Source organism: Branchiostoma belcheri, unplaced genomic scaffold (assembly GCF_001625305.1).
Source record: "Branchiostoma belcheri isolate BF01 breed outbred unplaced genomic scaffold, Haploidv18h27 scaffold15, whole genome shotgun sequence".
In the NCBI taxonomy this organism is placed as follows: Eukaryota; Metazoa; Chordata; class Leptocardii; order Amphioxiformes; family Branchiostomatidae; genus Branchiostoma; species Branchiostoma belcheri.
Window position 1 is genome coordinate 2,657,031 of NW_017802935.1, and position 27,078 is coordinate 2,684,108.

Below are 27,078 nucleotides of genomic sequence, written 5' to 3' on the forward strand. Positions count from 1 at the left end.
GCTGGGGTGTCTCTACATAGCATCATGAATGCAGCGGACTGGTCACGAGAGTCTACCTTCCTGAAGTACTACAGGAGGGACAACAACCAACACACGTTTGACCAGGCTGTGCTGTCCACGGCTCTGAAGTCTGCATAAGGTAAATGATATACCCAAATAGGGAGTGTGCAGGTATAATTGAGGATTAGGCAAATTGTACTTACCATGAAGGATAATCCCAATTATACCTCACACGAACTATTTGGGTATATCTTCCCACCCTTGCTGTTCTTCAGCTCCCAAGTAGCTGAAAATGCCCACCCATGGTGAACAGCACAGACTCTTTCTCGCACGTCGTCAAATGGCGGCGAACAATGTCATTACGTCATGATATCCCGTGATGCTTTGCGATTAGAGCTTTGTACACGTGCGCCACCTAGCGATAAGCATAGGAAATACTGCATAAGGTAAATGATATACCCAAATAGTTCGTGTGAGGTATAATTGGGATTATCCTTCATGGTAAGTACAATTTGCCTAATCCTCAATTACCATTGTTTGCCCTTCAGCTGGATGAATTGAGAGATACCTACTACCCTATAGAGATCAATGCCAAGATGACAATAGAGGAGAAGATCCCATTCATGATGGAATGGTAAGCTTTGGTACTACATGTAGTAATGTGTCGTTTATATGCAGGGATATAATGTGCTTGCTAGCATCAAACAGTCTGGACATTTCCAAGTATCTTATTTCATATCCATTCCATCTTCTGTTTTCTTCTTATGTCATATTTTATTATTCGCAGTTTGCCAGTCAAAATTGTGGCTTTACGCATAGGCATATTTGCACTGTATACTGTCTGGCTTAGATTTTGTTGTAAATCATTATCTTTCTACAAAATTAATGAATTCTGTTCAAAAAGCTAAGACAGTTCATTTATGAATGATCCAAGCTTACATGTTTGTCTTCTGGATTTGAAAAGTCTAACCTTTTTTTCCTAAGTTTGTATTGGTGATGTGAAAGAGCTGAGGTTTCAAAAATTCACACTTAGGTGGACAAAGGCTCAGTCAACTATTGTTGCATGCAACTTCCGGAGGGAAGACCTCACCAGAGCTGTCAGGGAGTCTAATGCTATGCTCAGGTTTGTATCACAGTAGAAACAATGAATAACATGCACCTGTCAACTGCTTGCTGCCTCTCGTGGTAGAAATTGTACCAAAGATTTTATACCACTCACGAAATGATAAAAAAAGCAAAGAAAGTTAGCAATACGCCGTTTGAGCAGATGGCTACATTTACACTTCAGAGACAGTGCAGTTGACGTGTGCATGCTAATGTTTATGTTAAAACAGTTTGTGATGTTGAAGTTTACGCTGTGTTATCAGGTATACAAAAGGAACCGGAGTTCTCGTTGAGTGCGGATTGAAGCAGTCTGATCTATCCCTCGCAGTTAAGGAGTCAAATGCTCTCATGAGGTTTGTTACTGAGTGTTCTGCCCCTGGATTTGACCTATGACCTTACATGCCTGACCCCTGACATCATTTCATATAAACCCTCTTGTAAACCATCAGAGATTATGCTATAAACCAATAGCAAAACAACTTTTCTCCCGCAAGAAACAACAACTAAATTTTTAACGATGGGTTGAACAGAAATATTGTATGTTTCCTTTTCCCAACATTGTTTGCCTTTCTGAAGCTAGAGAAAAAGACTAGATTTGACTTAATTCTTGTGCAGTGAGATTACTTGTAACTAATTCATCATGTGTAACTTTGAAACTAAAACAGAAAAAAGAAGCAAACTATAGTCACTTTCCCGGAGTCTCTTTTTAAAAATCTTTGGAGTAACAATAAATACTAGACTACAGGACACTGACCTTTCTTTCATCTGTTTTCCCCACACAGAGATGGTTGTGACTGGCAGTTCAGCACTCTCCATGAGCACAAGGTTCCGATGTTGATCTTCTCGGCAGGGATCGGAGACATTCTGGAGGAGATCATCAAGCAGCACTCCCAGATGTACGCCAACATGAGGGTGGTGTCCAACTACATGGACTTCAACCATGATGTGGGTTTCTTTCTCTCAAAATCTCACATTTTGTTTCACACATACATGTCATTGACAATGTGTCTGTGTTTTTATGACATGTACATGCATATTTTTGTGTGGGGAAGACATGTATGTTTTTGTGTGGGGAAGAAATGCATGTTCTGTTTGTGAAAGAAAAGAAGTCCCAAACCCAATCTTGTTTTTCAATAGGGTATGTTGGTGGGTTTCAAGGGAGACCTTGTGCACACATACAACAAGAATGAGGGAGCCCTGCGGAATTCGGACTACTTTACAACACTAAAGGATCGCCGTAATATCATCCTGATGGGAGACTCCATGGGTGATCTCAGGATGGCTGACGGGGTGCCAAACATGCAACATATCCTCAAGATAGGCTTTCTCAATGACAATGTAAGTTTGCTGGTGTTTCTTCTCTTTTTGCAAAATACTTTAGAAAAGAGGAGCCATGCAGGCTAAATTTGTTGTATATGGGCTACTTCAATCCTTCCACTAAATTTCCTTGGCTTAAAAATGGGGAAAATACCAGAAGTGTGATTGCAATTCTGTATAAAATTCATAGGTGGGGCTACTGCAATGGAGAATCTTGTACCCAGTGTAGTCATAGTATTCTGGGCACAAGAGCTGTCACATGATTCTTGAGAGCCTATCACATGGCTTGTTTCTTTTGAACCAACTTTGAGCCAATCAAAATGATTGTTCTGTACCTGTGATGTGAAGAATCTTTTTTGGAGGGAAGTATGAATGTTTTCCTTGTCTTCTAGTAATTTCCTGTCAGTTTTAAGATGTATGACAGAAAATGACAAATATTCAGCATGCAAATTTCTTGTCACTAACATTTTCCACCTTTTTGTTGTTTCAGATTGAGGAGAGGTTAGAGAAATACAAGGAAGCGTATGACATTGTGCTAGTGTCAGACAGCACCATGGATGTACCAAATGCTATTTTGAAAAAGATTCTATAGAGGCAATATTGTCACTATCCTTAGAGAATACATAGGCCACATGGGGTAAGCTTGGTTTTATGTAGGTACATCTGGAGGCATTGGATTCAGCTGTGGAGTTCAGCACTTCCAAGTGCAGTTCAATTCCACGGCTGTGGACGAACATCATGATTTTTTTTGGAACTGAGTCCAGTGCAATGGAGCACCTTATTCTTATGTCCATAGCAGCAAAAGTAATTTTTAGTGGTTAGGATCAAGCATTAAGCTATGATATTTTAAGTACCAACTATTTACTAGAAAAGGTGACCTACAGCCAGAAATATTATGGTAAGGTTTGATATCAAATGTGATGAAGTCTACAACCATGGACAAGCCAACATCCTTTCACAAATGATAAATTCCATGGCCAATTCCAATTTGCCAGACATACCTCTATCATAAAGGTATACACATGCACATGAGTTACAAATAGGTTTCTGTCACCACACACGAAGCAATTTCTTGGTTGCTGGTTACTGGGGTAGATGAAAATCAATCTAATGTATCTATGATATGTTTGTGTGGCCATTTTGGGGGGGAGGGGGTAGTTTTACTAATGTTGTCAACGGGTCGTTGACTTTAAGATGATAACTCTAATGGAAAACTTTTAAAGATTTTTTCTTTGTACAAGAAAAAAGGAAATTTTGAAATTTTAAAGCACATTTAGAGACGTGACAAAAAACACGACAGAAAGTTCATAAAATCTGTTCAATGTAGAGGTAGAGACATCTGTGAACCTTTCGGGCAACTTTGAAAGTTTTATCAATAGTGCTCACAGGTACTAGTTAGAAAGTCTTTGCAAAAGTGTTTTACGGATTTATAGATCTGCCGGTTTGCTTGCTGTATTCTCACTTCTCAGTGTACCTGAAAATCCTGCTCTGCAAAATTAGAGCGTTTTTCAGTATTATGGTCATTGTCTCATTAGGTAATGAATCCTTCAGCTACCTCAAATAATTGACATGTTTCGCTGCAGCATTTTCAGAGTAATTTTGTTGGAGGGAGAAAAATGAGTTGGAGAACTAGTACTAGTTAATTTTGGTGCTTAGGATGGAAAAACATAGTTGTAATTGGACAGCACTGTTTTGGTAAATTCCCGAAGTGTAACGCTTTATAGTGCATGTAGATTAGATCTAGAGTTAGAGTACAAATGTCTTTAGTGCTTTAGTCAATGAATAGAAATCATTGAAAGTTGAAATTAGCTTTTTGGATTTTAGCATTTTAAACTTTGCTGTGGTGCTATGGTGAAAACACAATCAACGAACTGACAGGTAGGAGATTTTAAAACTAATCTTTAAGCAGATGTAGGGTTTGGGTTGATTTACATGCATTTTTGCAGCATCTTGTAAGCATTTTCATGGTCATATTTTCTCTTTGAAAAGCAGACCACTAGAAAGACATACAGAATGTCACAAAATCACCTGTAAAACAAGCTGAATACTTCCTGGGGATTATTTGAAGTAAACAACATCATCAATGGCCAGTACTTCTCGTAACAAACTGAGCTTTTGAAAATTATTTTGTGATGTTTTAAATCTTGCTGCTTTGGTCAGATAATGCAAGGAGGTTAACCTTCTTGGATAATGACTATGCTCACTGAATTCCAGACTGCTTAAAGATTGTAATAATTGTTTAATTCATGTATACATAGCTGAGTATGATTATTGTAAATTTCAGGATGATATTAAAGTGAAGATGATTTTCCGTTGTTCTTTCTACTGTCTTATCATAATATAAAGATAAAAGGGATGTAGGAGAAAAATAGTCCAATGATACATACAGATTTTCCTATGATTAATTGCTCTCAAGAAATGAGCATCCCAACCATGATGACATTGAGACATAATAACATGATTCTATATGCCATGGGCCTTTTCATAACTTCAATAACTAATATGATTATAATGATAGTCCTTATATCTTTGCAAAAGTGAAAGACTTTCATTTTCACTACTGACAGATTACTACAAGCTCTGCCGCTATGCATAAAGAGGTGTACAACTGTATACTTGATTGTAACATTATGCTAGAATAGATCTGATATATTGATTGTAATATTGAATTGTTTATTAATTGTTCGAAATCACAAGTACATAGCAGCACCAAGGTGCTAAAAGTTTGTATTAGAAACTACACATAACAAATACAAAAGCCACAAAAATGGCAGTCACAGTTGGGTACAATTAAACAATAAAAAGGCAAAACACTGACATCAGCTGTATGTACCAGAGCTGCTAGTACATGTACATGTACTTGTATACAGTAGGATTTCATAGCTATATTTATTAAAAGGTCCCTTTTTTAGCTGGAAGAGGTTACAAAATATATATGGGTTATGGGACAGATGCTTTGTATGCACAGATCAACCTACAGTTTATCAACTGTTGTTGATTTGTAACAGCATGTGTCATGGAAACATTTGAACACTAGGGAGTCATGTTGCTTGTTATGCATGTTATAAATGCAACAACAAAGGTATTCTCATCAGTAGCACACTTATTCATCAGTATTTTCCTGGAGCAGACAGAGGGACATAATGGCTTTAAAGTGACCCCGCTTAGCAACCTCTTCTCGTGTATCAGTGTGATTATCTGCATTGGGGGAAATCTTGACATTATTGTTTGTTTGATAACCACTAGCACTTTCTGGCGAATGGTCTACTAGTGGGCTAGTACCTTTAGCACTGTAGGAGCATGCCTTGGATTGTTGTTTTGTATCTCACCCCCCTCGTCATGCCCAATCAATGAATCATTACCATGTTGATCATCTGCAGCAACCTTCCCATCTGATTCCATCACAGATGGAGAGTCAAGTGAACTTTCGTCATGTTCTGTGCTGCTTTGAGAGAGGCCCCCTTCCTGATTTCTTTCTGGTTTTGATCTACTGAAGAGCCATGGAATTGAACGGGGTGATTTAAAAGGGAACCAGCCTTTCCTAGCATTACTCTGGTCAGGTGGGGCCCCCTTTATCTGAAGCTGTTGGGAATTCTGCCTCCATACAAGGGCTTTCATTGAGGCCAAAAAACTTTGGTCATTGACCTTACTAAGCTCAACATCACCGTTCCCTGTGATTTGAGCTACAAACTTGACAGAACCTTCCCCAGACTTTACCACATAACCATTCCCATACAGGTCAAATATCTTCAGTTCTGCGTCCCTCCATACCCCTGGGTACTGCTCTTGCAGGGGTTCCAGGTTAGTGATTGCCCGCTGCAGCAGCTTACGTATGCTGCCTGTTCGTTCATCGTCGATTATCCCTTCGTTTCCACAGTAATCGATGATCAGCTTTCCAAGTTTTGGTTTGGTGATCTCTTCAACAGTCTGGAAAAAAAGGTTACATGTGCATGGTTGAACCGTTCATTTGCCTTTCAGCTTTTGAAACCTTAAGACTGCATCTTGCCCTTGTTTCGGCCAGAAGCGCAGTTATGAAAATACAATTGTATGTAGAACTAGAGTTCCATGATCTATTAATCCCCCTAATTATGCAAATAGGATCCTCAATTGCATGAATTATATCTGTTGATCATATTCTCCACCAAAAGACAGTCTTATCTTAACAAAGAATGCCATGATGAAATTTTCTCATAAATTATGCAAATGAGGTCCTTATTTGAATAAGTTATGTTTAATTATGTTCACCTTAACTTAACTTTCAAACACCCCAAGTATAAAATTCCAGGCAGTTACCACTATGCAATTATAATATTTTCTCATTAATTGTGCAAATTTGTTTAAAGTTAAAACTTTTGATCCAACACGAAAATTCTCTCACCTAGAGCTTTCAACAAGTCACTCTGGTCTTCCTCAGTAGACTGACCCAGTGAAGCTTGTCACGTGGCTTCTTTGAAGTGTGACGTCAACAATGGGTCAAAGGTATCTGGTAGACGATGTCGGCCCCTGTCGCGGTTCAATGTAGGGTGATGGGCCCTGATGTAAATGGCTTCCTTCACCCCTCTCAAGAAATAGTCTTGTTCAGTGTCTAAAAACCTTACAGTGTCAAGTGAGACATGGTGTCCGGGTGACTCTATGTGAATGTGTTGAGACACCTCTGAACTGGCAGAACTAGGCCGTGTATGTTCCTGAAACCTGGCTTTTAGAGACCTCTCCGTTTCACCAATATAAGTTTCCTGGCAGGGCCCCCTGTTGTTCTTGCCCTGGCAGGGGATGTGGTAGATGACACCACACTTCTTCTCTTTGGGGGTTTTATCCTTGGGCGCAACAAGAATGTGTCTTAAAGTAGTGGTTGGTTTGAAACAGGTTGCAATCCCGTGGGAAATGAAAATCCTCCTGAGAGCTTCAGACAAGTCCTTGAGGTATGGCAGGACCACCAACCCCTTGGACTTTGTTCCTGCTGAGGGTTTGGTGTTAGGAGGTTTTGGGCAGATTCACATAGAGTCACCCGGACACCATGTCTCACTTGACACTGTAAGGATTTTAGACACTGAACAAGACTATTTCTTGAGAGGGGTGAAGGAAGCCATTTACATCAGGGCCCATCACCCTACATTGAACCGCGACGGGGGCCGACATCGTCTACCAGATACCTTTGACCCATTGTTGACGTCACACTTCAAAGAAGCCATGTGACAAGCTTCACTGGGTCAGTCTACTGAGGAAGACCAGAGTGACTGGTTGAAAGCTCTAGGTGAGAGAATTTTCGTGTTGGATCAAAAGTTTTAACTTTAAACATGTAACTACCAACACAGATGAACTTTCATGATAATTATGCAAATTAAGTCTTCATTTGCATAATCGATATCTGCCTGTGTTTCTCTCATTCTTAATAACATATGTCACAAGCTTGAACTTCCTATTATGGAATGCAGCTGATAAATAGAATTTCCTCATTAATTATGCAAATTACATCCATATTTGCATAATTGTAATATCATTATGTCAAGCATCACTCAAGCTACCTACATACCAAAAATCACGATGATCCATCAATCGGTTCTTGAGTTATCCCCCTTTAAACATTTGTCCATTAAACCCCCCTGCAGTTCTAGAGCAAGCACCTAGGGGGCTCAAACTCATGTCACTTTATCCCCAGCACAAGAGCTATCTACCATCTAAATTTCGTTACCCTAGCATGTCTGGATCATGAGATATCAAAACCGGAAGTTCTGCTTCAGTACCATGACAAGCCGCCAGGTGGCCCAAAATCTAATCATTTTGAGGTCTCATCAAGACCTACCCACCTACCAAGTATCAAGACAATCCATCAAGACCTTCTCAAGTTATCGTGTTGACAGACACACACACACACACATACACGAACGTCCCTGAAAACATAACCTTCTTGGCGAAGGTAAATATCTCCAGGCTCTATGACAACAGTTTACATACCTTTACATCATATCCCCAGTACTCCTCATCCTGGATCTGTTGATCTTCAGTTGGCACATTGTGAGAGCCAATCATCTGACCCATGATGCTTTCTGTCAGTGTATCTAATATATGCAATATAAAGTGTCGTGTGAAAAGAAAGCCTTGGTCATCCACAGTACCCCCGAGGCCTGCATTAGGGACAACCTGCTTTCGAAGACATACATAAACAGATGTACGCTAGGCATTCGTGGAAAACAAGAGACAAATTTGTAGAATTCCTGAACACTGACTTCAAGTTATATCATTTGGCTCGCCCCTGACGCGTCGCCAAAAAGTCCCTTTCCTAGCCCCCTAATGGTTGGACCGTTTGTGCTGTTACAGAAACAGCATAAACTTGGGAAACATACTTTATCCTCAAATAGTATCAGTCCACGAATTTGTACAGTACAAAGCAACTGATACTAATCCTGTTATTTTGTCACAAGTGGTCTCGTTTTCGGTCACAGCTTGAAATTAAGCAGGCAGATTTTGGGGGTGTTAAATCGTTACTTCCTCCTTTGACACATACAAGGACAACTAGGTAACGTCTAGCCTCTCCAACTTCTGCTTGGAGACTCAAACATGTACATTTGTACATGCCATATCGCCCCCGTGTACATGCGAACTGGCTGTACCTGTTAAACAGTACAGCTAAATAATGGCATACATACACACAAATAGACAGTCAAGTACCTTCTCGGTGCCTGTACTGCTTAGAACCAGTGGCCGTTCACCGTCTGTAGAACTGTAAATTTAAAATAGACTGAGCCGTTTAACAACAACAACCTTTATGGACACAGCTATAGAAAATAAAGTACACACCTGACATGAGCCATGGAAATAGCTAAAAGTCCCGAGGTGACTCATGAAAAAAACCCATATGGGACGTCCCGAGGTGAGTCATGTAAAACCGCATCACCGTATGGATGTATAAGCAATGCAATCACTACGCCCAACTTTCACTAGTCGTTGATTTGGTCATCTTTTGCGCAGATCGCGATTCTGAATTAGATCTGTATGAAATTAAAAGCTGTCTTGTTTGTACAAAAATAAAAACGCGCTTGATGATCGTGTTTACATGCATATTGACTGTGAACTACATTCATGCGGTGGATGACGACGTCAGGTCGGGTCGAATCACGTGGTTGGTAACCCCCACTTCTGCCTCCTACCCACATTTATTTAAATCTTTCCGATTCGACATATTCCAAACAGGTATACGCACTTCAGTTCGCATTTTGTATATTCAAGCTTATTCAAGAGAGTGAAAGGTTTCGTGATTTGCTTGGGTTACCGTTAGTGCTAGGTATAAATCGTAAATATTGGCATGACCCACTTGCCTTTGTCTTCACCCGGACTTTTCTCTTGGGCGATTAGCGTTGTACAGTATGTTAGGTATGGATTCATATTTAGTAAGTCATATTTGCTTCGTTCGGCTCGTATGTATGTATGTATGTATGTATGTATCAATATCATCCAAACAGGGCCGTAATATCCATTGTCTATGCAGGAACGTGCATTTATTGCTGACCAATCTTTTTTCCTTGCATCTACATGTAGGGTCACAGTGCCAGTTTGTTGTCACGGTAGCTGGACCCTTGTTTTGACATGGCACAACAGCTAGAAAACATTCCTGTAAGTTGTTATCATGGATTAAACTGAAATATAGATTCATTCTTTAGTCCAACAAACGTTTTCCGTGCCCTTTTCAACAATTCAATGGTGATGATAACCGATTATTTTGTTTAATTTGCTGGTTAGCTGCTCCTGAAATATTGTCAAATGGCTTTTGTGTTCCTTAATCAAAACAAATCTATCGACAGATACCGATTGATTCTTGGATAAACCTGTGTGCACGGAACTCACCGTGATATATATATATATGTATACATATATATATATACGAGTATATATATATGTGCATGCATGTTTGTGTCTATATACATGTAGCAATACATATAACATTGTTTGCACATACATATAGATCTACCTCCATGCTTCAATTTCTCAATAATGGATATATTGATATTAGATATTGGTACTTTATGACTGATATTCTACTGAGGACCATCTATATTCGTTTATTTTTCATTAATGTACCTTTTTTTATGCAAGGAGGCCGATTTTGTGGTACCATGTCAGCGCAGTGTCAGCCCTGATGCCATATACAGGCAAATAAGGGAAAGAGGCCCTGAGTTTGCCACTTCAGCGGATGCAGCCCTGTTGAGGACAGCCAGTTCATGGCTTGTCAAACAGCATGCGTGGGTACGGACTAACCTACAGCTTGAGGTGTACGGAACAGAAACATGGGTCTTTTACGCGGGTGACCGTTGCAACCAGGTAGCCTTCAACGCTAGAGACGAAGGCGGCGAGGCCGATGTATTATGGGAAAGGAAGGGATGGAGGAAAACATTTTATGACGGTACAAAGGTGTTCTTAAAAGTTATAGGAATTGTCCTGCCACTTTCTGCTCCTGTTGCATTCTTCATCCCAGCTGTTGGGCCAATACTTGCTCCTGTGATGGGTATTGCTGGTATTGTCGCATTGGTAACTTCTGAAGCTATGGAGGAGGATATGGGGATCCTGGCAACACTTCACGATAGAGTCAGGCAGGCCATTCTAGGACAGATGGAAAGAGGCTACAGACCGGCCCCCCAGTAGTAAAACTAAAAAAAATGTTCATCCATCGAGGTGGAGTGTATCGTGATGTTGTACAGATATGCTGGATGTCCGTCCCTCAAGTAAAGAAGTAAAAGAGGGAATGATGCAAGAAAATGTGTGTTTTCATATTTATGGATTAGACTCTGTTTATGCCTCCATTAGCCTCAGTCGATTCCCTGTGTTTGTAATTTCTATGTACATTATACAGTAAGTAAAAATATACAAGTATTAGGAATTATTATGTTGTTTCCTTTATCAAGTATTCTACTGTCGTTGTTGAGAACCTGAAATGATACTTCAGCCACAATAATCTAGTATGTGACCTTTCCTTACCTTACCTAATCTAGTATGTGAGGTAAAAAAAAATGCGTACCTAAAATATGCAATCTCTTACACATTTTTTGTAATATTATAGACTAAGTTGGGCGTTCATTGTCCATGCAAGCTTGTGTTGACTTCCATGTGATTAACGTGTGATTTGCGTGAGCTAACGGGAAAGCTGTTTACACACATCGAATAAATGGCATATTAGCGCTGAGTGCGTCAAAGCCGATACCATACCCAATGCTGACGTCAATGTTTTCTGTTGAACTACAAAAGCAGAATTATATTGCCACGAACGCCATTATAGATTTTTCGTTCGGGCTAGTACCAACTGCTATCTACGAAAGTCTGCCTCTAGCATCGCTTTAAGCTGTACCAAATTATCGCGCATGGTATGTGAATTTATTTTATATCCTTGGTATATTGTGCTATATTTTAAGTATGGCGTGTTGTTGCGAAGCTACATATGTATACATATGTCATATATGAGCTGCCCATTGGTATAGAGATGTGCACGTCAGTTTTGATGCCCTGCAGCTGGCTATACTGTGGGCAAGGAACAGATTCACTTTTCTACTTACGTCATCTGGCATATTTGTTACTGATAAATGAGATGACGGGAAACATAATATAGCTTACTACATTTGCTTTTTATGTAGTGTTGATGAAATGAAAAATAAACAAAGTCACGATGTTCTAGTATCATATATATATATATATATATATATATATATATATATATATATATATATATATATATATACAATCTTAACCGTGTTTTTCGCCTTCAAGTTTTTTCTTTCCTTGATCACTAAAGATTTAGTGTATCGTTATGGACCGCCGACGAACATGTATTGTTTCGCGTCGTGCCATCAGAGCTTGATAACGGTGTCTATCTAACATTTGTCTAAGTAATTATTGATGCATTTAGTCAACAGACTGTCTCCCTCTCAACGGAGACCAAATGTCTGAACGGCACATATCTTTGTCATGATATTGGACCTTATATAAACTATAACGTATCCATCACTGTTGAATTTGGGGGCAGCCATGCGGGTTGTTTGGAAACAGTCAGTCGCTAAAACATGGTAGTTCATTGGTTATCATTTATCATGTATTTGTTGACACAGTGTGAAGGTGAAGTGTATTTGCATTGTAATATAATGCCAATTCTGTTTTGCAGTTTCAGTAAACAATCGGGCGCCTTTACGAATGCGCATGCACCATGTAGTTAGGGAGTTGCTATTGGACAGCAGCCATCGCCTGACAAAAAAAGGCGGCAAAAGACAACGACAATCTTTTGTTCATAAAATGACTCACACCGGGTAGCCAAGCACCGAGTTGAACTTGGTCAGAATGACCAGCTCCATTGTCGAATCCTGTCGCAAAATTAGGTAGGCTTTCACTTTACTAGATGTTTTTGGTGAATAGAAGTAAGTCTAGACTACATGTAAGAGTGCTCGGTTTATAGGATTGATATGGGAGTCGTGTTCTGTAACATGCTTAATAAATTTTAACTGAGCCTAGGTTTATTATTGGCAACAAAACAGGGTAGATTTTAGCATCCGTTTAAGATTACCCATGTTATAAACATTATGCTAGTGTTCTGCCTGTAGTACTGAGACTGAAAGGTATAATAGTGTGGGTGGATGTAGACGCGTGGGCCGCCGAAATGTACGGCATGTGGTGTACTATGTTACCGCAATACAGGTCATCTTAAGGTATGCCTTAAGGTATGAATGGGCGATATAGGCACAAATTACTCGTACTAACTTCGACTTCAAAGTACATTTTAATCTTTCTAGCGCCCCAAACCGACTGTAAATCGTAGCACTAATCGACCCTTAGGATACAGTGTTTAGGTCTCACGGTTTGACTTTGAGATACCGTCCTTTGTTTTGAACATTACCAGTGACTTGGACCGCCATTTCTGGAGCGGGTCATGGGTCAATACAGCTAGCTAGCTGGGCTATTCCATTCTTATATAATCATAAGGGCGACACATTACAGCTTCAGGCAAGTTTTTAGTAGAAAAAAAGGAAAAGATACAGATACAAAAGGGCACAAGCTAAAATAGAAGATATGTAACGATTTACTGAATTGGTTGTGTATCGACGCTGCCATCTTGGTTTCTAGGCTGTAGCTAGGGGACGTCCGGTAACAACAACAATGGTCAATCCCGCCATGCTTTGCCGCCGGCAATCTTGAATGACATTAAATTGACAAGATCATCTTCTAGTAGCTTATTAGCTTTTGGGTGAATGAATAGAACACAGAACAGGTCTAACCACTGTAAAGCTAGCAGTGTGTAACATTTAGGGCGTGTGTAAGTGTTACACCGGAGGGCATCGCCGTATACTGACGTATATACGTTACACTGAATCCTTCGGATTATGGGGTTCCAAATGAGTGACACCGGAAGTATTTTTCAACGTTAGTAAATTCTACTTGGTACTCTGCATGTAGTTATATTATATTTTCACACCTATATCCAGCTAAGTTTTAAACAAACTTCTTAAGGCACTTATTGTAATTGCAGTAGCAAGATAGAACGGCAATGTTCTTCCGGCTTACGTGTACATATCAGGCGCGGTGGTTTCTTGTTTCGTTCTTGGTACCGTCCTTAAGCCTTAGTTCTCAGTATTTTCAAGGGAAACGTGGCAAAGCTGGGGTAAATAGACAGGGAGAGGTAAGGAGTACAGTCTGCATGTAAGTACATTTACGGGTTACACAACACAATCTTGAGCGTTTTAGTGGCCTGATGTAAAGAAAAAGGCTACTTTAAGGATTGTATTGTTGAACCCTACAAACATAGGGATAGCGAGGCGAGTAGGTTATGTAGAACGTATAACAGATTCAACTGTCACGTACATGTACACTGTAAGAATATGCCAGCAACAGGTTGTCTGCTATTATAGGATTTACGGTTAATTAGAGTACTGGGCGTTGTTCACTTGGCCAAACTGGTTCCCAGCGAAATGTGGACATATTGTAGCATTACTCCTCGACTCTATAGTGTCTAAATGTTATGATTTTGTAGTCACTATATTCTAAGTTTAACCTAATCTCTGCAGACAACCTGACATAGGAACATAGATATATTTATGACCCTTTCACGATATTGTACACTGAGGCTCCCTCGAATTCCACATCCAAGGCCACTGTTTAATTGCACAGGCTGTCAACAAGTTGAGCGATGAACGGTTAGTGTTAGATATCATTGCAAAAAAAAGAATAGGCTTTCAAAGAATACGTTCCGATTGAATAGCTATTCAAGCGCTGAATGTATCAAACAAGCGTGTTTATCAATCTATCATATAGTGACAAACAAACGTGGCTTACTTCACATGTATACACTACCAAATATGGGGTACTTATTGATTTAAGTGGTAGACACACTTTTGGTCATTGTTAACGGTTTCCGATATTTTCCAGTTCTCAACATTTACCAATTAAATAGTGTAGGGGTGATATTGATAAAAATCAATTTACCAAAATGTGACAACTAAGGATTATATCTGTAACAGCTTCTATTCAGGCATAATCTGGTGTAAAAGGGTATGTTTGTAGGTAGTCTGCCACGTCGACACACACACAGGCTGTGTCCTGTTGTTATCGATCTGTTTTCCACTGAAAAGTACTTCTCATATTCTCCTGGCTGGAAATGGCTCAGCAGAATGATATGTCCCGATCGTGAAACGTAAAACGTTTAAAATAGTTTTATAGCTACAGTCTCTTTACGGTACGGTTGTGTATCACTTCCTTAAGCTTTAAGGACGGCTGAGTTTCGGTCAGACGAAGCAGGAAACTGTGGTAAGCTGATGCATTTCCACACTATGATTTGATGATAATGTACAATATTCTAAACAAATTGCTCAACTAACTGCAATGTTCTTTTCTTTAAACTTTTAGGAGTAGAAATCCACACTGAGCAGCATATCCAACAACATGGGGGAGAGGAAAGTGTTCCTTGTTTTCATATTGCTTTTGGTTCCGGATCCGCTATTCGCCCAAGTCGACAATCCACAATGCCCGAAACTATGTGACTGTGTCGACTCTCACGGTGAGATGACTGTTACCTGTGGTGGCGAAGGTCTCAGCCAAATCCCAACAGACATCCCGACATCAACCATCTGGCTTGTCCTCAAGTACAACAACTTGGCAAAAATCGGCAGCCACGACTTCAAGGGTCTGAAACAACTGAAAGGGATCGACCTGAGCCATAACAAGATCAAGAAAATATCGCGTGGGGCACTCCGTCATCTTGTTCACTTGGACAACATCGACCTTTCAGACAATGCCTTACAGACTTTATCTGAAGAGACTTTCGCAGCCCCTCTTGCTGCGGCGAAGCAAGACGGGAGACGGTTCTTCGTTTTCCTGGCCAACAACCCCTGGCGCTGTGACTGCCACCTGAAATGGTTGGCCGAAAAATACGCCAACGATACAATCGTCTACAGCGAGCGGCTTGTCAGCTGTGACAGCCCCGCAAATCTGAACGGGTCTTACGTATCAGACGTGCCCCTGTCCGACTTCAAATGTGACCCAGAAGTCACATTCGTGGAGTCAGAACAAGGAAACGACGCCACCACTCCAAAAACCGACCCACGGGTTAAAACGGGAAGTTTGAAACCCCTGTCTAAGGGGGCTACCATCACCACGATTTGCGTGGTAGCGTTTGCGGTCTTAGCAGTGTTGTTTATAATGGTTAGAATTGGTAGGGAGTATACCACAGGTAGACAGGACACAGGGTCAGAGATTGAGACAAGGCCAATGATCCTTACAGATACCAGAGAGGTTTACATGTAAAGTTGCTTCAGGCTAGAGTTGGTTGCGTATATAATAATATACTGAGCTGTGTGAAAGGTAAAATTAGTCAATAATTTGCAAGGGCCGTAAGAATAGGATTATATAGCAGTTTGGCAGGTAGGATCTTCTCAAACACAGTTGGGTACTTGTACATCAAAATATACCATGTGAAAGACACTGCCACTATAGACCAAAGGTTAGCTCAAGTAATATTTGCTGTGTGTGTTGATAAATTATGTAGACTTATACATTGTTGGTAAAGAGATATTTTAGTGTAATACATGCTTAGCCTAGTGATTAGATGGGACCAGCTACTTATAATTATTAATAAGGAATAAGGAGCGTTGAATGTGCCTTTGATTTGTGATGTAGTGTAGTGGTGATGCTGTGTCAAAGTTAGTATAAGTTGCTTTATATTCTATATAAACTTATATTTATGGGCAGAAGGTATAAGGATTAACTACACATGGCATGTGCCTATGTTAAGAAGGATGTAATGCATATTGCATAATATAATAGGTGGGTATGAATGACTTGCTTAAAGCTTAGTTATGTACACATATTGCATGCTTGCCTAATAAAATTAGAAATATGCATATATCTTCGCTATGTCATCAACAACAGTATAATAGCATGCGTTTCTATCTGATAACATGGTGGAATTAATTTCTAAACCATTGTCAACATTTAAGGCAACATGTAATTTTAGCAACATTCCGGAACCATTCACAATATTGTACACAGAAATGCAACAATTTCCCGAATAACATAAGCAGCACCACAGAAATCTTTAAGAAATAGCTTTCACTTTCGTACAGCTACATTCCATTGACATGACTAAATAATGCAGACCATTGTCTGTCTACAGAACAGACACACCTTTCACTTTCGATTTCGTCATGCAAAAATATCAGACGACATGTGGCCCATTGTTCTGAACCAGTGGTGCAGTTTCGGTCGTTCTGTCGTCTTCATTGCAGCTGCCCTTGTTGAAAGTAGCCAGCAGTTTTCTCCAAAAGTATTTGTCCCCATTCTCCTTCGCAGGGCTAAAATCCTCCGGTTCCCTTCCGGTTTTAGCCCTGCTATTTACCGCTGACAGTTTGACTTCTGGTGACGTCACTTATAAATAATTCATGAGCTTGCCTTATTTGGCACAAACCAATCAGATGTCGGGGGGCTTGCCCTAACTCTGTCTCGGCTTTGGCCAGGGCTTTGGCCGCTGCTGGGAAGCCCATATAGCACAGGCTCTTCCCTCCTCCTGTCCGCACACTCAGAAAAACGTCTCTGCCATCAAGCAGCGCCCGTAGCATCGACTGCTGATGCTCACGAAGCCGCTCGACTCCAAATAAATCTTGCACGGCTCGCACGAAACTTCTAGTATCTGTAATAGCCGCCATCTTGGCCTGTCCCAACATGTAACCTGATTGGCTAATAGGTTCCCAGCGACCTTTGCGGTTTTTGCGCAAAGCTCGGTGCGCAAATATTCTCTGATTGGCTGACAGCAGTTTGGCGGTGACGTCACCAGAAGTCAAACTGTCAGCGGTAAATAGCAGGGCTAAAACCGGAAGGGAACCGGAGGATTTTAGCCCTGCGAAGGAGGATGATTTGTCCCATACATCTAACGTTTCTAGAGTCTGCAAACAGTGAGGTTTTCCACATCGTGTGAGTCTGACTGGTATAAGTCGTCGGCTTGTTTGCTGTTCTTCCTCATTGGTGTCCATGAGACAGTGCCGGACAGTTTGTATCTTGTATTTGACCCACCCTCCTTTGGTGTTATTGCTTAGGACAACAATGATTATCTTCGAGGTGGAGATAGCATTGTCTAAGCTATCGAACACACTGTCTCCGCCTTCACTGTCCCTGTAGTCCGTCCCACCAGTCAGCTCGTGATGTTTCTCAAGAGCTTTGCAGAGTTTTTCTATCCGACTCCGGTCATCCTGGTGGCCTATGATCCAGAAGTCTTTTACGTACTCTGTACTGTCTTCACGTCGTCCTCCTAGGTGTGATGTAAAGTGGCGTTTAGGGACGTCGATATTTCTGACTCGACATATTAAATAAAATTTTGCTAATCTTTTATGCTGTAGCTATGCCTATAGTTCATTTGCAGGAATAGTCTTTATGCATTACAAGGCATAGGTAAAGGAACATGTGCATGTACAATATTCATTTTAAAATTCAAACTTCCTATAAGAATGATTTATTTGAAATTTCCCTCACATATGTCACACTTGCAGTCCGAAGACTGAATTATGGTGACAGTGCATACATACATTCACCACTGGACAAATCAAATTGCAGACTTGTCGTCCATTTGTAAAGGTTGAATATTTAGGAAACTATCATTATTCATTCTTTGATGACTAACTTTAATAAACTAGCTTCAGTGAATGAAAAATACTGAGAAAATTCTTTTGTAATTACGTGCCCCCCTCCCCCACGATCATAGTAAAGTATGTCCTACCTGGACCGACGGTCACCAGACAGATGGTGTCACTGGAAGGTCCCAGGTCTGTCTCGGTGCCTCCAGTCACACGCACGTTGTACTCCGTATTACACGTGATGCCCTCTGAAACTTGTAGTGTCCACGTCCCGTCCACGCACTGGTCTCTTGGCACGGTCAGTGTCTCCACGACACCACCTGTGATGTGTACCAGGCATGTCGCCGGATTGTAACCTTCTGCAAACTTCCACTCTAGTATCAGAGATGTAGCTGTTGGTACACACCCGTCCTTGCAGAATGTTGGTTTTCGTTTCCTTTTCTTCTGTTTTCTTCTCCACCAACAACCTAGCGTAACTCCTACGCCGACAAAAAGTACCACACAGGCAACACCGATTAAGACCTCAGCCCAAAATGGGAAAGGGCAGACGAAGTCCTCTGGTTTGACGTCCTTCAACAGTTTCCCTTCCAACCCTGACGGGCTTTGGCATCTAACATCCTTGGATGGAATCTTGTTCTTGTATCTGTGTATGTCTAACTTTAACCATAGCAAATGGCAGTCACATTTCCACGGGTTGTTAAACAAGAAGGCCTGTTTAAGCCACCTCAAGGAAAACCCGAATGTCTTTCTGTCAAGAGTTTCCAAGGAATTATTCGACAGGTCTAGGGATAGATATTCGAAGCAGCTAAAAGAGCCATGTATTGAGGATATTTTATTCTTTGACAAGTCTACACCTTCTAAGAGTCTCAGCTTGCAAAGTACGTCCAGGTCTAGCGTTGTGAGGTTGTTGTACTTGAAGCCGAGGTAGGCCGTGTTGTTGGGAATGTTGTGCGGGAGCTCGGTGAGACCCAGCCCGCTGCAGTCCACGTCAACGGTCCCCTGGACGTCAGGCTGACACGCGCAAGGCGCGCAGTCGTTACTGCACCAAGTCCGAACTGCTAGTGACGATAGGATGAGCACCAATGCGAGCCCTACCATTGTGTGGGCTGGTATGCGTCGTCCTCAGTATGTATCTGCAGAATAAGTCCCAAATTGTTATAGGCTTGAACTTGCCTGGACTTGCCTATATTAGACACTTGCCTATATTAGACCTGGTGAGTCAATATTATCTACTATTCTGAATAATAGAGAATGGAGAACTGCATGTCATGTCTTATGATATACCGTATGATTAAAAAACAAGTTTCACTGTTTCATTCAGTGTTCATCAATAAAGATGATATTCATTAAAACCCATGCAAGTTGCTCATTATACACCATATGTCGAGGAAGACGCTACGAAGAAGGTTACGAAATCATTTTGTATCCAAAATGGCGGCACTAAACCGGTTCCTATTTACTGTTCCTGTTTCTAGTACAAAACGTATAAAGAAATAGATTATTGAAGACTATTTAGGACACACGTAATACATATCTGTATGTATGGCATTGTGTTCGTTTGTAGTTGATTTCAAAGGCTCCTTTTGGTGTATCTAATGAACCCTTAATTCGAAGGGGAACCCCCCGGCCCAATTAACGAAAATGACGTAATGGAAAACACAAGACTACTCAAATGTCTTCAAGTGAGTATAGAAAATCTTTTCTTTCACAAGCAATTTTACTTAATCCCAGGGCATTTTCGGTACAGAATCCACACATATCAAAGGTATTAAGAGTACATGTACACTTGGCAAATACGGAACAATCAGTCAGCACTAGTGATCATTACAAGTATGTTTTGTTACGTTTTTCATTGTCATCATACATGTGCAGTTTGCCATGTCTATTACATTTAAACATGAATAGATCAGATTTGCTTGGAAACTGTCCTATAGAATCCATAGAATACAATTATGACCGTTAACACGCGTCCAGGTTACGTCAACGATAGGTGACGATAAACTTAAAACCGCTGCACTATTTTTCCTACAAAGGGTAGTTTTAACTCACCGTGACTTGTCACCAACGCAAAACAGCACTAAAACACGATCAACAGTTTAGATTGCACGCGCCAAGCACTAACTGTTTTCGCAGTTAAATGTTACATAGTATATTACGACATGTCACCCTGTGATCCTCACATGACTCGTTACCTCTGACCTTCACAGGTCATCGCTCATAAAAGACAGGTGAAACATCTGATACCATCTTAGCGACGCTAACAATGGACGTGCTGTTTACTGTCTACCAATGCTGTCTATGACGTGGTGCAGCTGCTGTATGGATACAGCGCAATGCTGGTGGCAAAGTATTGGCAGGCTCTATGTGTCAACTACTCTAAACTAAAATATAGTGAGAGATACTGCTCATTTGACCTTGTCGGAAGACGTTTACATTTAATTTATCAAATGAATCTTTACTCCATTTCTCTCACAAAAATGATAATTTTCAATGAAAATGATGCACCCTGAAACACTAAAATTCAGTGTACTGTAAACTAATCTGAACTGGAACACTATACACTAATTAAAAGAGCAATAACAGCATGGAGCATGAATAATTTAATCCGCATTTCTGGACGGTCCCCGTATACGAAACTGGGATAGTTTTGGGTATCATGGGTTCCAGAGCCTACAGATTCTAAGATCGATATATAGAGCAAAAGATCAGGGCTTTCCCCAAGCCCACGTTTCTGCTATCTCAAAATAATTCAAGGATAATATAAGCCAGAAACATCGAAATACTTTTACTAGATTATCATTATGACTAGACTAGATTTATCATGTTGTGTTGTCACCGTGACTAGCAAATGGTATGGACTACCACGCCGTATTACAATGTAGAGCATGACGCAACCATGATCCGTACTTTTCCGCGCGGGAAACCCCATTGTTCGGGATGTAACTCTATCCTACCTGGCAACAGGTAAATATTTGAGGCAGGTATAAAGGACCATGTGCTCGTAGGGAAGCTAGCATTAGAAGCAGAAGCAGCGCATGTGTGGGCAGGAAAAATTCACCACTACTGAATAATAAGAAATCTAACGGATTTTCAACAGATAAAAAGGTAGGACAGCGTGACTTATTCGGTTAGGTTTTTAACTACTAGCGAAGCCTTAATTCATGTAGGAAAGAGCCTTTAAACGTTAAGGTATTTGGGGGGGGGGGGAATTAAAGGACTTGGTGCACGTGGTCACTTTTAAGCATATCTATGACATGTTGGTTAGCTTAGCATTTGTATCAAACTTCTAACTCCATCGTTTCTTCTTGATAGCTGGTATGAGTTAAGGAATTTATCCCTCTTACTCATAGAAAAATGAAGTTTAAATGGTCAGTGAAAGAAGGACACATGGAACAGGTCATAGGACCAAAATAGTACTTTCTTAGGAAAAGAAAACTTCTGCAAACTGACGAAACCATGCCGTTATGTTGTATTGTCCAAGGTATCGTTCAACTTTTTTCTACGGAACTTTTTCAGTCAAGTCTCAAATATAAAGGCTAGTTGACACAAGACCTATATAATACCTAAGAAAGCCCCCCTCCCCACTCTGTAATGATAAGCACAAACTTAAAGGTATTCTTAAACTTGTTTCACTTCCACGCAGATCAAACATTGAAATCACCAACAAAACGCCAGCCATGGTACTACGAGAGATTTTCTTCCTGTCGATGGCCCTGACGGCTGTTACTGTGCGCGCCTGCCCGTCTGCCTGTAAGTGTACGGTGTCTTTGTACGGGGAGATGGTCGTGGCCTGTGGCGGGCTGGGACTCACTGAAATCCCCGAGGACATTCCTCGTCGTGCCGTCTACCTCATCCTTAAAGACAACAACATCACTAAAGTCAACTCCTACAGCTTCAAGGGACTCAGGAACCTACAAGGAATCGACTTGAGCAACAATAAGATCAACCACATTTCCTCAGCAGCGCTAAGACATCAAGGACATCTTGATGATCTTGACCTGTCAATGAACAAATTGACAAGCGTGTCTCCGAAGCTTTTCGACTTCCCGATATCTTCAGCTAAGAGTCAGGGACGGCGTTTCTTCGTCTACTTGGCGAACAACCCTTGGGGCTGTGACTGTCGCATGGCCTGGTTGGCTGAGAAACTAGCGGAAGGGTCCAAAACGTTCGGGGACAGGCACGTGGAGTGCGCCACGCCGGCTGAGCTCGCCGGGCGAAGTCTGTCCGACGTCCCGCCGGCTTCCTTCGTGTGCTCCGGTCGCGCGGTCAGTCCTAACGGCGAGGACGTCATCGTGACGCCGGGAGAACCGACCGCCTTTCCGATAGCGTACAAAGTCGCCGTGGTGTTCGGGTGCATTACCGGGCTTGTGACGATACTACTGTTAGTTCTAACGGCCATGTTGTACCAGAAGAGAAGAATTAGGCTAGGGAGCAAGTATGAACTGAGGTGGAACAAGCATCCAGAGTTTGTGTGATCACAAAAACTTTCCACTTGATGACTCATCTTGTGAACAAAACAACAATACTTCACCTACCCTATGAATCAATGTAATTGATGCTGCAATAGGGTTATATGATACCTCAATGTATACAATATTTATTCCTTGACATCTATTTTTAATGTGCAAGTTTTGAATTTGTGGCTTTTAAGAAGCATGTTTTGACTTTAATGTGTTCTATGTAAATAAGTCCAAGATATTTAGCTGTGATTTGAATAAAGACAAAAGTACATTGTACTTGCTGATGATTTCAGAATATGCCAGCATATTTTCATTTTTTTCATCTCTCTTGGTTTTTGCGTACAAACAACACCCAAAACAATACTGTGCCCCAGTACAAAATCTCTGCAAACCACGCACTCCTATTTTAGCCATAGGCAGTACCTGACTGTAAAGGTTAGTCTAAACAATCGCGTAGTTGACCTTACAGTCTCCAGAGGTAGCCTTATAAGGTAGCCATGTAGCCTTGTAGCTGCATTTACAGCAGCCATAGAACACTGATGAGATGGAAAGTATGTCAATTCCTTTATTTTCCATCAAAAGAAATCAGACTTAGTCTGTATTTTTCGACTTGTATGTAGATTACAGTACAGAGGTTTACACAGGTAGAATCTATCCTATTGTATGTGGCTAATGAGGCGTTAACAACGTTCCTGAAGTTTACTTCAGCCTGATTCAACATAAAACAAAACAAACCAATGTCAAACAAAACCCTGAAATACCTAACTCTCACTTCCTCATATCACACCAAATACTACAGTCCTATAGAACAATACATTTTGACAAGCCAGGACCTATGTTTACACATACATTTCTGAGAAAAGATGTCTACATTTGACCACAAAGGTTTATCATACATCTAACTATGATATTTGTACAAGCAATTTCAAACGAACAGTTTGACATGAAAGCATACTTCAAGAATGATTCTAACCGTGCATAACAGTGTATTGAGTATACCATGAGATTCTCATCACTTCCTCTATTTTCACATTTGAGTCAACTGGTTGTGCATGTTATCACAACATGATACCATACTTGTATTGGCACAAGGCTATACGGAAACTGAGTTTGGAGTCTTCACTTCCCCATCATCAAACACACAGGCATGTTTGTCTGTCAGACCTGTGATCAGTCGAGACCAGAAGTACTTGTTGTTTTTAAACGTGAGTTCCTCCAGAGGAGACATGTAGTCAGGGAGATCCACTTCTGACGACATTTTGATCGGTATCAGTCGTTGTTCGTCTCCTCGCTTCGTGTCCATGAGAAATCCTGTTACAGCCGCTTTTAGATTCAGTTCTTCATACATCGTTTGGTCGGAACTCTCGCCAAAAACCAGAATGAGCTTTTTACAGTATTTCTTTTGGTAATCGAGGTTATCTAACTTGAAAGTGCCTGGTTCTGCGTCCCGTTCCAGTAACCACCCGGTCAGCGCCCATGTTCCTTCTAACGTTTTACAAAGTTTTTCCATCCAATTTGCGTATGTCTTGTCGCCCAGAATGCAGAAGTCTTTCAGGAACTGTCTGGCTGTGCAGCCTTCTTCACATTCCTTCTGCAAGTTGTCTGAAAATGGGTAGTATAAAATCTGTTACGTATGCTGGTAGGTATGTTACATGTATATGAATTTCAGCTTGAAGAATTTAATCTCACCATGCATGTCAAGCATACCAACAGTACTGAATTGGTAAGACAGGCAAACGTCAGCAAAAAAATACGTCTGCATTCTATATTGTTGGGGACTTTATCTCTGCTTCACGTAGTAAATTCTAATCATATTTTGGCTTGATTGATTGATTGAAGACATATCAAGTTCTGTTGCATTGTACAAGATTTAGTACACACGAAAGGCTATACTCTGCATTTTTCTGGTATTGTTTGAGCATGGAAGATTTTTCTACCTCCATGGTTTTAGATAGCTAGTAGATAGTCATACCTGTAAGAGGGGTTTGTAGTGTCATGGGTTCACTGATCCTTCCCTGTTGTCCACCAAAGATGCCTCTGACCTGGAAACTGAACTCTGTGTCCGGTTTGACGTTGTCGATGAAGGTTCTCCACCGTCCTTCATGGTCCTGTTGAATGGTCCTGTTTGTCCACACCTTCCCGTCATACAACTCGCAGGACTTTGGTTGGCGGCCATGTTGGAAACGCCATTCCAGTGTGATAGTGCTGGTTGTTGGTACACATTCCAGGAAGGAGAATGTCGGTGTTGTCTTGACTAAATTGCAGAGAGCAGAGACATTCATGGTATTACTAATTACTTCATAAAAATTCACAAGTTTTTTTTTTATCAAAATGATGATCTTTGAATCATGATTTTTTAAAAAATTCCCAAACAACCTGTTGTCTGGGCCCAGATTATATTTTCTTTTTCCTTTTCTTCAAGTAAGAAAGAGAGGGAAAAATAATGCAGTACATGTACTTACTGTCAGGAACAATTGGTGCACAGTCTAGCCCGCCATCCGGTACAGGTACAACGCGATCATTATCAGCATTTTGTGCGTACTCGTTGTTTGCTATTTGCTGTTCAATGTCATCGATATTCTGGTCACCTGGGAGTAATGGGTCATCGTACCGTGATCCTACAGGGCCTGTCTCAGGGTGGGGTGCCGGCAGAGGTTCTTCACGATCGCGACGTCTGTAGCAGTAAAATGCAGTAGCCACTATCACGGCAAGCACGAATACTGCACTTGGTATTATAGCTGACATCAGTACTGTTTGAAGTGGCAGACCTGGAAATTGTTTACACACGAATTTGTCCACGTCAATGTCTGCGGTGTAGTTGCCGTGTAATTCTTCTGGGGTGTCACATTGTACAAGTTGTGAAGACAAGGAATAGTTCTTAGAGTCCATCTCTCTCTTCATCCATACCAAGTTACAGTCACAGTTCCATGGGTTGTCGAACAGGGACACGTAGTGCATCCGTGTGGCAGCCTTGCCGAACGTGCTTGGCGACAAAGTAGTCAACTCATTGTCGTAAAGCTGAACTTGTGACAATTTCGGAAAGTCTTCAAATGTTCCTCGTATGGTCTTAATCTTGTTGCTGGAAACGTCCAAACCTTCAAGACGAGAAAGGGTCTTAAGACTTTCCAAGTCAAGAATCTCTATATCATTGTTGCGTATGTTCAGCTCCACGGTGTCCTCTGGTAGTCCTTCGGGTATAGTCTGCAGGTTGTACCCGATACAAGCTACGTCCTGTCCGCCCACATCGGGCGTACAGTCGCAGACTTCGGGACAGCGAACTGCAGTGGTCTTGACTACACCCATTGTTACTACCAGGGTGACCAGAAACACACAGAAACGAGCTGATGTCATCGACCTTCCGGACGCCATGTTGCTGGACGCCATTTTGTTTTCCAAACCCGGGAGAAATTTTCAAGTAGTACGCGTTTTCTTCACACAATGTTCGCTGAGTTGAAGTGTTCACAATTGCCTTAATTGTGTTACAAAGCCAGGCTTCTGTGTAGGTAGACTGGGAAAACCCGCTGTCTTGAGTTTCTAAAGATAGAAACCAAAATGGACAACAATGAGTCATCGCCATTAGCGACGTTAAGTGCAAAATGTGACTTCCTCTTTTTATGTAACGTTACACCACTTAATTGTTTTGGTCATACTATAGAATATATTGATCACTTTAAGATACGTCAAACGACTTGCAAAATGTACAATGACTTGCAGCATCTATTGAAGGGAATAATACTACTCTTTATCAAACGATATCTATTTGATAAGTACTAATAATGGAGTACGACCAAAATGGCCGACCTGACCAACGTTACAAAATAAACTGTATATCCATATTATAGACGATTCAACGTTCCTTGTCCAAGCATACTTTAATTTGTGTACATTTACTGTCAAACGTCGACTTCTGTTAGCTAGATGTTAACTAATGTTTTCCACAACCGATTACAATGTTATTTTCAGTAAACTACATACCTGTTGTTTAGATCTGCCTTTGCCAGTCCTGGTGTACGTGTTGACAGACTGCCTCTAAGACTCACAAGGGTACCATATCAGACGTGTGTACTTGCTACAGTCCTTCACCAACTATTCAACTTGTAGCGCGAGCAATC

General features: G+C 41.0%; 6 protein-coding genes across 18 annotated transcripts in view; 3 read left to right on the forward strand and 3 right to left on the reverse strand.

Annotated features, from left to right (window-relative positions):
- LOC109465427 (cytosolic 5'-nucleotidase 3-like) overlaps positions 1-3,715 on the forward strand; it is a 12,048-nt gene extending 8,333 nt beyond the window's left edge. For 3 of the 7 annotated variants that reach the window (XM_019762692.1, XM_019762696.1, XM_019762697.1), the window contains exons 5-9: positions 549-634; positions 1,368-1,457; positions 1,887-2,049; positions 2,242-2,442; positions 2,912-3,075. In XM_019762692.1, the coding sequence (XP_019618251.1) occupies positions 549-634; positions 1,368-1,457; positions 1,887-2,049; positions 2,242-2,442; positions 2,912-3,013 (642 nt within the window). In that variant the 3' untranslated portion in view covers positions 3,014-3,075. Of the gene's footprint in view, positions 1-548; positions 635-1,033; positions 1,124-1,367; positions 1,458-1,886; positions 2,050-2,241; positions 2,443-2,911 lie in introns of all 7 variants that reach the window. The other 4 variants (XM_019762693.1, XM_019762695.1, XM_019762698.1 and 1 more) reach the window with 2 other exon arrangements.
- A 1,368-nt stretch (positions 3,716-5,083) lies between these two features.
- On the reverse strand, positions 5,084-9,309 carry LOC109465238. Of its 2 annotated transcripts, none has more exons than XM_019762380.1 (3): positions 9,217-9,309; positions 8,374-8,477; positions 5,084-6,348 (listed from the first exon to the last, which is right to left on the reverse strand). In XM_019762380.1, the coding sequence occupies exons 1-3, from the start codon at positions 9,221-9,223 to the stop codon at positions 5,689-5,691; spliced, it is 771 nt and encodes a 256-aa protein (XP_019617939.1). In that variant the 5' UTR covers positions 9,224-9,309; the 3' UTR covers positions 5,084-5,688. The 2 variants fall into 2 exon arrangements, with proteins under 2 accessions (XP_019617939.1, XP_019617940.1); XM_019762381.1 differs by lacking the exon at positions 9,217-9,309 and adding an exon at positions 9,088-9,215.
- A 3,050-nt stretch (positions 9,310-12,359) lies between these two features.
- On the forward strand, positions 12,360-16,420 carry LOC109465443 (slit homolog 3 protein-like). Of its 6 annotated transcripts, none has more exons than XM_019762729.1 (2): positions 12,360-12,773; positions 15,292-16,420. In XM_019762729.1, exon 2 carries the CDS (start codon positions 15,328-15,330, stop codon positions 16,186-16,188), a length of 861 nt encoding a protein of 286 aa, XP_019618288.1. In that variant the 5' UTR covers positions 12,360-12,773; positions 15,292-15,327; the 3' UTR covers positions 16,189-16,420. The 6 variants fall into 6 exon arrangements, with proteins under 6 accessions (XP_019618288.1, XP_019618289.1, XP_019618286.1 ...); XM_019762730.1 differs by lacking the exon at positions 12,360-12,773 and adding an exon at positions 13,632-13,812; XM_019762727.1 differs by lacking the exon at positions 12,360-12,773 and adding an exon at positions 14,000-14,088.
- Positions 16,421-16,619: 199 nt separating this feature from the next.
- LOC109465233 lies at positions 16,620-20,616 on the reverse strand. Its single transcript, XM_019762376.1, has 4 exons — positions 20,556-20,616; positions 18,650-19,639; positions 17,805-18,181; positions 16,620-17,221 (listed from the first exon to the last, which is right to left on the reverse strand). The coding sequence occupies exons 2-4, from the start codon at positions 19,602-19,604 to the stop codon at positions 17,099-17,101; spliced, it is 1,455 nt and encodes a 484-aa protein (XP_019617935.1). The 5' UTR covers positions 19,605-19,639; positions 20,556-20,616; the 3' UTR covers positions 16,620-17,098.
- A 911-nt stretch (positions 20,617-21,527) lies between these two features.
- LOC109465235 (leucine-rich repeat-containing protein 24-like) lies at positions 21,528-23,241 on the forward strand. The gene is made up of 2 exons (XM_019762378.1): positions 21,528-21,611; positions 22,150-23,241. The coding sequence occupies exon 2, from the start codon at positions 22,184-22,186 to the stop codon at positions 22,979-22,981; it is 798 nt and encodes a 265-aa protein (XP_019617937.1). The 5' UTR covers positions 21,528-21,611; positions 22,150-22,183; the 3' UTR covers positions 22,982-23,241.
- An 818-nt stretch (positions 23,242-24,059) lies between these two features.
- On the reverse strand, positions 24,060-26,496 carry LOC109465205. Its single transcript, XM_019762351.1, has 3 exons — positions 25,429-26,496; positions 24,939-25,220; positions 24,060-24,568 (listed from the first exon to the last, which is right to left on the reverse strand). Exons 1-3 carry the CDS (start codon positions 26,348-26,350, stop codon positions 24,060-24,062), a joined length of 1,713 nt encoding a protein of 570 aa, XP_019617910.1. The 5' UTR covers positions 26,351-26,496.
- Positions 26,497-27,078: the final 582 nt, after the last annotated feature.

Bases quoted from the DNA above. Each gene is read 5' to 3' on its own strand.
- LOC109465238 (XM_019762380.1), bottom strand. The intron at 6,349-8,373 runs GTATGTAAACTG...CTTTTTTTCCAG, and splicing joins ACTGGGGATATGATGTAAAG to ACTGTTGAAGAGATCACCAA.
- LOC109465443 (XM_019762729.1), top strand. From the start codon at position 15,328: ATGGGGGAGAGGAAAGTGTTCCTTGTTTTCATATTGCTTTTGGTTCCG.
- LOC109465233 (XM_019762376.1), bottom strand. From the start codon at position 19,604: ATGGTAGGGCTCGCATTGGTGCTCATCCTATCGTCACTAGCAGTTCGG. The intron at 18,182-18,649 runs GTAGGACATACT...CACACCTAGGAG, and splicing joins TCTGGTGACCGTCGGTCCAG to GACGACGTGAAGACAGTACA. The intron at 17,222-17,804 runs GTATGGGACAAA...CCTGCGAAGGAG, and splicing joins AGACTCTAGAAACGTTAGAT to AATGGGGACAAATACTTTTG.
- LOC109465235 (XM_019762378.1), top strand. From the start codon at position 22,184: ATGGTACTACGAGAGATTTTCTTCCTGTCGATGGCCCTGACGGCTGTT.
- LOC109465205 (XM_019762351.1), bottom strand. From the start codon at position 26,350: ATGGCGTCCAGCAACATGGCGTCCGGAAGGTCGATGACATCAGCTCGT. The intron at 25,221-25,428 runs GTAAGTACATGT...TCTGCAATTTAG, and splicing joins TGCACCAATTGTTCCTGACA to TCAAGACAACACCGACATTC. The intron at 24,569-24,938 runs GTATGACTATCT...ACCCATTTTCAG, and splicing joins ACTACAAACCCCTCTTACAG to ACAACTTGCAGAAGGAATGT.